The sequence below is a fragment of the Larimichthys crocea genome, chromosome X, assembly GCF_000972845.2.
Source record: "Larimichthys crocea isolate SSNF chromosome X, L_crocea_2.0, whole genome shotgun sequence".
NCBI lineage: Eukaryota > Metazoa > Chordata > Actinopteri > Sciaenidae > Larimichthys > Larimichthys crocea.
This window is the reverse complement of record NC_040020.1, coordinates 1,888,817-1,899,074: the sequence shown is the minus strand read 5'-3', so window position 1 is coordinate 1,899,074 and position 10,258 is coordinate 1,888,817. Positions and strand designations below refer to the sequence as shown.

The 10,258-nt window shown below is 40.3% G+C and overlaps 1 protein-coding gene across 2 annotated transcripts in view; it reads right to left on the bottom strand.

The window, feature by feature from the left end:
• Positions 1-1,836: 1,836 nt before the first annotated feature.
• Positions 1,837-10,258, bottom strand: part of suclg1 (succinate-CoA ligase GDP/ADP-forming subunit alph) — a 31,892-nt gene continuing 23,470 nt past the window's right edge. For both annotated transcript variants that reach the window (XM_019256998.2, XM_027282838.1), the window contains exons 8-9: positions 7,271-7,459; positions 1,837-2,272 (exon numbers count right to left, since the gene is read on the bottom strand). In XM_019256998.2, coding sequence (XP_019112543.1) covers positions 2,246-2,272; positions 7,271-7,459 — 216 coding nt within the window. In that variant the 3' untranslated portion in view covers positions 1,837-2,245. The remainder of the gene's footprint in view (positions 2,273-7,270; positions 7,460-10,258) is intronic.

The following is a 10,258-nucleotide window of genomic DNA, read 5'->3' as shown; positions in this document are numbered from 1 at the left end:
ATTGTTAACAATGTGTACACGGAATAATCTGCCTTTGCCGACTGCCGGGGAGCAGATAAGAATAGGCTGTAGAGATGTCCAGTGTAGGGCATTATATGCTTCATTACACACTTTTGTTCCTCGTGTGTTTATTTAAACAGATTCAGCAGCACAAGAGCCGGCTGTAACCTTATCTCCCACTTTAATTTCCCTGCACTCTGATGAATTTCACCTTGTGTGCAGTAATGAGGTGTTAATTTAACCTATAGCTTTTACATGGGACTCGGAGGTTTGTCTTAATTAGAGGCTACCTTGAATCTCCACGCAGGCTTAATGTTTACAACCCGAGATTCCAGCAGCAATTTGACATTTGAGTTTCCAATTTGCAGTTAGTAAAATTTGCAGTCATTAACACGTGAAACTTTAAGTAAGACAAAGTGTTGAAAACAATACGCAGACTTTACCTGAAAGGTTAGCTGTGCTGTGAAGCTTTAGAAAATACAGAGTAATTAAAAATAATACATTATAGAACTGATTTCTATTATTATCACCAAATTGTTTCTTGATCTCCTGTATCAGTTTCTCAGAGAGAACAAGATGACATTGAATTACTTGTGCAAGAGCCACTAAATTAACCTTTATTTGCTTAATAAAACATGTCATTTATGCTCTGATATTATTTATGTGTAAAGCCGGTGATTATCTTGAATAGTAGATAAAGCTAGAGTTGTGTTTCCAGTTGCTGATGCTCTGTTTTAAGTTGCTGTAACACAGTTTGTTGCAGTTTACAAGAGATTTGGTAATGCCGAGTGCACAGAAGACAGTGTGGACAAGCATGGTGATAGTTTTTTTTAAGGAGAGCATCAAGTCAATAACGGGCCGGGTTGAGATTTATGACAAATTTTGGATCACCTTGTAGGTCATTAATATTTCAATAGAGCGTAATATTACAGTAGTAATAAATAAAAGTGTCCGTCTCGTTTCATCGTGATTACTTTGGGTTTTCATAAGAAGGCTGACTTAAGTTTGTGGGCATCTGCAGACTGGCCTAGAAACTTGTGGTAAATCGGCCCCTATAACTAGTTTCCAGTCACATATGACAAAGGCAGATCGTAAATCTTCGTCACATTTTAGAACACTGGTGGAAGAACTGAAAGGTCACACCAGTAAATGCTTTTTTATATGCATGTAAATACGTATGTAGTTATTGAAGCTCGGTGATGGTAGCTGGTGAGTTAACCGCTGGAATGAACCACTTGCATTTTCTTCTCGTCATTGTGCATTATCTCATTCAATAAAGAGAAACAGGGACGGGGATTAAGACGAATGAGCTTAAGGAGGGCTGTCTCATACCCTTGTGGAGTTCTGACCAAGTACGTTAATTAAAATTGACCGTGTAACACAGCTAATAAGCTCCAATCGCATTCTGCATTTCTAAAACACAAAGTTCAGCACTGAGAAATCGGCTTGCTACTGGTCAACGCCACAAACTTGCAAAAGTCGCCAAAATACTGAATTCATTTCAACATGTCGGCTTTAAAAACGATTGCTGTTGCCGCTTAATGTTTCGTTCCATTAAGTGTTTCTGCTCGTCATCAACAGTCTTTTAACACTACAGAGGCGTGACTGAAACCACATGATTTTATATGTCAAACAATTGAATTCTCCACTTCCAATTTAACTCCTGGTCGATTCTGTAAATACCATACGTAGCAGGCAGAGGTTGTGCCTGTAAACAGGTTGTGCTTCAAAAAAAGGCAGAAACCCAGAGACGGACGAGCTCATCCAATAATGAGACCACATCTCTTTGGTGAACATGCCGCGTAAAAAAATATAAGAAACAACACAGCAGGGAAATGATATGAGAAATATTTCTTATTCGGATGGACAGCCAGTGAGATGAGTGATGGAATATGCATTACAGCAGGTGTACAACAGAACGAAACAGATCACCAAGGTTACCATGGCATCATTTCCTTCAGCCGGCGACAGGAGGAATAAGTAAAGAAAAACACATCTATGAAGCTTTTACATTGTGTACAACGAGCTCTTTAGGATGCCATGAAGACACTAGGTTTTATTTCTTCGTTATGTGCAAGATACAAGTTTATGGCAGAAATTACAATATAAACACTGGCTGTGTGCTTCGTCGTTGAAATAATCAGGGTTTGCAGGTACTGTAGGGCACATCCACCTCCAGCAATCAGGCTGCTCATCTCAATTTCAGGGGCAGGGGGTAAAAGGTCGGGTGCCTTCTCACCACAATTTACAACATCTTCCTCTTCTCGAACTCCTATGGAGATGGACAGCAGAGAGGAAAAGAAGAGAAGAAACCCCGTGAAATGAAGTGAAATAGACAGAAGTGAATGATTTATTCATGCAGAATTCACACGGCTCTGTTTTGATCCTGTGCATCAGATCTGCTGTTGTGAGACAGGGAAACAAGAGGCGGCTCGAGCCCAGAGAGAGAGAGAGACTGTTGTTTTTGTTTTTTTTGTGCAAATCATATTGCGCTGTACGTGTCACCAAGTTCCACTTGTCAACATTAAAACAGCTCACTTCCTGTGATTGATAGAGGCTACACATGTGCAAAAAAAAAAATCTGATTTATGTGAGGTGATAGTCGCTGTGTTTATCAGCACAGTCCAACCATGTGACTACAAATGAGAGCGCATTATGATAGCCATTAAAAAGGATGTCGCTATTTACATATTCAATTTGGGAAATATCACACAAACCGTGGGATGATAGAATGCGTCGTTCCCAGAGAATTTTCCATTCCACGGGGGGAAAGTAACTTAATGCAAATGTCATTTATCAGGTCTGCAGAACACACACAAGTACTCATGCACATGTTGGCCCATTCCCTCTGTGGCTTGTGGATACCTGAAGGTCTACTGCCACCTTGAGGAGGAAATAAGTTTTGAGAGGAAACCTCAGCCTCGATCTAACCTCGACTTTGTGGGAAAAAAAAAAGGTGAAGTGAATGAGGACAAATCGGGGCTAGATTGGAGAGTCGTGGCCTTATTCACTAGATTTTTTTGCTTCACAGGTGAAGAAGGAGCGGCACAGGGTTCAGTGATCAGGGACAAAGCTGTGGAGGAAGTGAGAGGATGATAATAGTAAAAAAAAAAAAAAAAAGTAATGGAATGGAAAGAGTGACAAAGCAAAAAAGGAGGAGGGTATTTCTGAGCAATAAGCAGACAGATGCTTTGTTGGCCCAAGGCAGTAGACAGTGACTCAAAAAAAGTACAACACATGAATCATAGCACACAAAAAAAAGGTAAAAGCAGAATTGTATGTGACATAAAAGACAAGAAAAAGAACAGTTTGTGTGTGAGACAGACTCAGATGCTGGAGTTGCCACTCAAAAAAACGACGAGTGAAAATACATCTGGATCGAAAACTGAGGAGAGCGCTGGAAAACATGACGTGAAAGAAAAAGCATTTTACAAGCTGGCTGTGACAAGAGCTCCGACACACCTGGGGACAGGTGTACGAGGAGCGAGGTGTTCTCGGTCTGTGCGCTCGCTGCGTTCAACTTTGGAGTTTTATCACACAAACAAAAAAAACTCGTGTTTGCTCCTGGGCGTCTGCGCACACATCTGTATACACGATACGAAGACTATCTGCTGTTTATGATGCGAGTTTCAGATACTCTGTCAACAAGTTAAAAGGTCATAATTATTCTATCGCGCATATGAATTAAGTCCTTCTCTGATAAACAAGTTTTCAGATATCTCATCCTTGCATCAGTGGCACTGAAAATTCTTTTGGATATGATTATAAGCCATGCATATTTAATTTGGTTTTAACATAATGTATTATTTTAAAATCGTTAAAGCCCCCACAGCCATACTGTGAATGATGTATGAGTCCCACATGAACAAAATGCATGTATTTGTCTTTTTCTTGTTGATTTTCTCGCTGGTTTGAAGTGCTCCAAACTTAAGAGAAAATTTTTTTGATTTGATTTTTTTTGCACAAATCAGAAAACATTTGGCAACATTTGAATCAGAATCTAAGCCAGAAATGTTCAAAGTCTTTCTGAACTTCGAATGTTGTTTAATTAGTCCTGAATATTAAAAGATTTGAACCAAACTTAACTAAACAAGAGCCTTTAAGAAATACCTATGAAACTTACTTGTTTGAAACGGAAATAAAAAGGTGGACCAATAACATAAAATTTTAGTTATGGACATTCAAAACATCAATAATTTTATACTAGAGCCACAGATGGCAACAATTACAAGCATCATCAAGTGATAAAAGCATATTTAGAATACTAAAAAATGAGAAGCTCCTTGAGATATAAATTAATCTTTGAACATTTTTAAAGAGGTCCATTGTGTAAGATTTAGGTGGCTCTATTTACAGCATACGGCAGAACGGGAATATAAGATTTATTACTATGTTTTCATTAGAGTATAATCATCAAAATAAGACCCTTCATGTTTTTGTGACCTTAGAATGAGCCGCTTACATCTACGGACGCTGTGGGTCCACTTCAATGGAGTCTTTTCAGGGGCCCAGGGACAAACCCAACAGGTTGTTTTGCGGTTTTGGTCACGTTTCATAGCGATCAAAGTTTCTCCTTCATGCTTGGAAGAGGAGGGCGAATGGAAGAGGGAACAAGATACCACTAAAATTCTAAATACTCGTCCTTTAAAAGGGTCTAAAGAGATTTCTGGTTTAGATATAAGACATGAAACTTCCTCTCCTTCTTTTAAAAAGGTTTCTAGTCGATAGCATTTCTTAGAAACTCAGTGCTGACGGTGCAAATTCAACCAGTCTTTTGAAAGATTGATGATTTTCAGACGTTCCCGTCAACCAGGTCTGTGTCAATAAAAAGCATTTTGAGCTGCTATATTTAACTTTTACCTAAATTGTAAAAATATAGCACACCACCATCCTGCACGCTGTTTACTGTAAAAAGGAGTTGGCAGTGTGTATCTGTAATAATTATTATGATGAATAGTGTGCGAGGATGTGCTTATGTGCCCAAAGACAAAATATTCTGCAGTGTTTGTTCAATTCGATGATGTACCACTCCAAAGTAAGAGCCTTATTACTGTCCGGCGTCAGATGAAAACTTCTCGTATACAAAATACCACTAGAAATGATTCTTAGTATCCACTCAATGATGCATGAACGTGCTATTTTTATAAGTTCTTATTAAAAGATGAATAAAGCAAACAGCCATGGAACATAATACAATGTCTGTATAAATGTACAATGTAGACGAGACGATCGTTTTGTTCATGTTATGACTGAAAAACATCCAACTGTAGCTGGATGTTAATTCATAAACCTCAAATTGAATATGATGACGCATGTATGCATGTATTTTTTTTTTTGCAGATGGAGGTCAGCAACAGGAGCGATTCTCTCCACCAACCAGAAGTGTCCGAGACTGGGGGGTCGTGATCGTTTCTGCACCTCCACCCACCCAAACCATTATGTCCACTTGCTTCTCTTACTGGTTATTGCTTCAATTACGGCGGTCAATGAAATTAACAGAGATGTATGAACACATCGCGCGGCAAAATGAGCGACCGCGTCGCACATTTTTCATCATTACACGCAATGATTATGAATTTAACTTTTTGGGGGGGTGGGCTAAAAAGAAAAAAAACGGTGTGTGAATCTATATCCTTGTGCGCTATGTGCCAGCAGTGGTAATGAAAGTATAAGATGATGAATGGGTGTAATACATGCTTTCACTTTTTATACATCTTGTTAACAGTGCTTCCCTGGAGATAAAGTGAAATAAAAGGGGCAGTGGCGTCAGCTCAGCCACCGTCAACACGCGTTTATTAATCTCTGCCGCGTCCCGGTAAACCTCGTGAGTGCTCGGTGATGAAACATGCTACAAGTGACCAACGTCACGAGATAGTTTGTTCAGAAGCCAGAAGAGAAGTGTTGTCACAGTGTTGTGTTTCAATATGATACAACTTCCTAATTAGCTATGCTGGATGCCAGTTCTAATTAGCTTGCTTATTCGTCTGTATAATGAAAATGTGACCTTAGTATTTGTTTAGTTTTATTTGTTGATAGCTGTTTGTATCAATTTCAAAAGCTGTGACTGAAACAACGGAGCGCGGGATTGTTGGCCGTTACTGAGTGAAATATTTTCTTATATATATGTTTTTAGATTTCCGAAGACGACAATGTGTTCTGTTTCAATTTGGCAGCAAGATCACAGACAGAAACGGGAGAGGAAGACTGAACGAGGTGCGAAGAGATGAGACGCAACCACGGATGGGGAACATCTAATCCTAACATATGAGGGATTACGATTTAATGAGTTCAACTTTATTGGGAGAATGTTACCTTCTGACTCAGGTGTGCGCACAAAACAAGTCTCAATGAAAAGATGTTTTGTTACATCATGTATGTAGGATAGATAGGAGGAGGATGGCATTGGATAAATAATGTTTTAAGTTTTGATTCAAGAATAGACGACGAGCTCTGTGAACTCTCTGAACCGAGCGAGACTGACGCACGCGGGAAATGGTGAAGCAGCTTTGATTGGGCCAATGTGCTCCGTGGAAACATGTAGCACAGCCTTGCTATTGATGGTTTATATAATATAAATTTATATAACATAAACAGGAGAGCTGAGGCTCGGAGCCACAAGCACATGGCAAATATCTATTTTTTTTTTTATATTAATCGTTCCCACTGATGAGTGTGTGAAACGAGGTTTTCATATCTGGTGCTAAATGTGTCTCATTAGTGTGTTTACGTTTTACTTTGAGAGCTCGTTTCCTCCTGATAATCTTCCTGAAATGATACATTTTGGACATATGTCCTGAGTTTCATCAGACAGCACTGACTTCATCTGTTAGTCAGGTTAAATTATGGAATGTTATTGTTCTGACATAGATAGAAGTCTGAGGCTTTTATTCAGATATTACTGGACCATCAGAGGATGAAAGATGAAGCAGTGACTTATTCAGACATGGGACCAACATGTAAAATCACATTTATGTAATATGGTTCATGATACATTTGGTGATACTAATACCACTAATGATTTAATTCCTTGGTAAATCTCAGAGAACTTTTGAATATGCCGTCCTGTCCTCCAAAACAGAACCAGCACTCACACCTTTAACACTCGTAAAACAAAAAGATACCCCATTCCAGGTAAAAGTGCTGAGTTAAGGTTTATTAACATAATCATCAAATCCTAATTTAAAGTATCAAAAGTAAATGTACTCCTTAGGCGCTCTCAAAGTGTTATTTTATTATGCAGAATAATATCTTGCTGGAACAAAGGACTCACCTTGAAAATAGTGCTGCCCAGCTGGGCAGGGGACATGCTGACCACAACCCCAGCCGACTGGAGGGCTGCGATCTTCTCTTTGGCTCCGCCCTTTCCACCGGCGATGATGGCGCCAGCGTGGCCCATCCTACGGCCGGGAGGAGCGGTTAGCCCCGCGATGAAGGACACCACGGGTTTAGAATTAGCACCCTGGATGGAGACGAGGCAGAGAAAGAAAAACACGGGGTGAGAATGGACAAAGAGCGAGACTGAGCTCGAGGGAAGGTGTGAGGAGCAAAGTGGATAGGGAACAGGAAGGAAAGGAGAGCAAAACAAGGACGAGGGGGGAGGCACTAAAATAGAGGATTTGTTTTCTGCACCTGCATTTTATTCATTCATTAGAAATTAAACACCCCATGTCCTCCCATTTACGGAGCCCCCCATGGTAACAGGCTTGTCTAACCAGCCATCACCGTCTCAGCCTGCATTATTAAAACAAAGGGTCAATCAAGCCATTTAATTGCATGGCTTGGTGTATGACCAGATAGGGGCTGAGGCTCCTGCCATTTCATATCATCTCATTTCTGAGATGGTAATTAGTCATGCAGGCACTGATTAGCTCAGCGCCTGTCTATGCTGCTTGCTCGTTGATGGATGTTACGTTCAACGGTTAAGATCATTTCCAAGGTGAAGAGAGCTAATATTTCATCTTCAGCAATAACATCATAACCAGCGAGGGGGACGGAGTGCGTGTGTGTGTGAGGCTAATATTTCATACTTAGGAATAACAACATAATTGTAGAGGACGGCTTTGTGCGCGCACACACACACACTTTTAGTCCTGTGCTTTCAACAAAAGGCTGTGGCCCATCTGGCAGACTGCTTTCCGAGAGTGAATGTGACATGTTCAACAGCCAAAGCGAGGTCCTTCAAAAAGACTCCCACATCTACTGCCTGTTTCAGACCTGACGCTGGCAGGAACAAGACGGCAGTCACTAATATAAAACTGGTGATGACTTTCAATAATTAAAGACTTGCAGGACGTATATCAGCCAGGGAAATGTTGAGGACCTTGGCTGGAAATGCGCCGCTAATGAGACATTAACACTTGCACAGTTTAGCAGGGAAATGAAGAGAGAGGGAATATTGCTTTTAAGTGCTCTAAATATGTTGCGAGCATCTGTTCTAGGTGTCGGAAAAAAAATGTAAGCACAAAACAAATTAGCGCCGGATCCCACTCGGCGTTCAGAAGTCAAATCACGTCCTAGATAAACAAACCACCCTCATGTGAATCAAGTCTTAAATCTACCTCAAACGAAAGGGCTTTAATTACTCTATTAATCCCTGCCTCCCTGGATACCGAGTACTAACAATGCATGCAGGGAGGGGAGTCGTACTATCATTCACTTCACCCATCTTTTGTCTTCCGCTGTTAGCAGTTCAGATATATTACCTTAATTATGAGACCAATAGGGGTAGTTCCCTTACCTCTGTGTGCCAACCTGACTAGAGGAGGGCTTTGTTCTATGAACACAAAAGCAGGCTGCTCCAAGGTGAGGAATTGTATTCGCGAGCTTAAAAAGCCAAACTGAGATACTTATATGCCCCCATAAACAAGACAAGCAGGCATGAATAATACCGCGCACGTGGAGCTCGCCGGCCCTCCTCCAACCGACTGCAACCTGTGTTGTTTAGTGTTGTTTCCTAGAGAATTACAAGGGGTTTAGCTAAGCTCAGTGCAGACAGGCTTGTCTGGAATAATAAATAAATAAATCAGTAAACCTCTACGGTAGCTTAGGTGCCAAATACTCCAACCTACTTGATATGCATGAAGCAAATTGGAATATGGTTATTCTGTGTAAAAAATAAAAGTATAAATAAAAAAACTCTTCCTGACTTCAGACAGCCTGTGAAACTCTGGTGATGATAGGCAGACCTTTGATACAGGTGCCTTTTCAAGACCGTATTATGTTGGCAGACAGTCATGAAGATTGAACCTTGAAATATGCCCCGCATCATAAAATCTGTCAGCGGAGCTGAGCAGGGAGCGGAAGGTTGTTTTGGTTTTGTTTTTCTTCAAATTTTACAGAATTAAGGCGTCAGTGAGATAAACAGGCCGTGGCAAGTCGACTGTAACACCGACGGATACTGAAATCGATACTTCTCTAACCTTTTGGTATATTGTGTCAAACAGGAGTTCGATACATTCAATGTTGCATGACATGAATCAATCACGACACTGGACGTTTAATACCACTGAGTGGCCTGTACTTAATGTGTCCGCCGTGGGAGAATTTGTCGAGTTAACGTGAAATGCAGACGCAGCGTCTTTAGTGTTTTCTGCCCAGTGTCTGAGCGCTTCTTATTGGCTGGAATTCTCATTTTAGTTCTTCGTTCACTTGCGTTTCTCCGTCCAAACCAATCTGTAGCGAGTGATGGAAGCCGTTAACAAACAAAATAAATAAATAAACTAGAACTTAAAGTTATTTCTCTTTTTTAACTTTACTTACATAATTTTGGTATTATACTTTACTGTGTATTTAAGTTCCTTTTCTTCGTAGGTGATTTATATTTATTATTTGTGTTGCTGTTTTGTTATGTCTTGTTCGCGAATTGAAGATGGTTCTACATGCTTTGAGGCACAGTAGTTATATGTATGTGTTATGTGTCTGAAAATTAATAAAAGACATTGTTGTGAAAAAAAAGTTATGTGAACATGAGTGAACATTTATTCTGTTGTTATTCTCTATGGTTGTAGCCAAGTGGTCAGCTAGCCGTTCAGGAAGACGGCGTTGCAGTTTTTAAAATCTCACCCGCAAAGCTCTGATTGGTCGGTTATTTCTCCTACCGGTGGAAATGGCTTTCGATGAGCACGACACCAGACTTATTTAAAAACCTTAGATGTGGGTGGTGATTCAGGTAATTCTAGGACGAACTAGTCGGTGGGACACTGTCAATTGGCAATCTGAGTGTTAAACTCCTGAGAAATTATACCAAACAAGGTTGTTT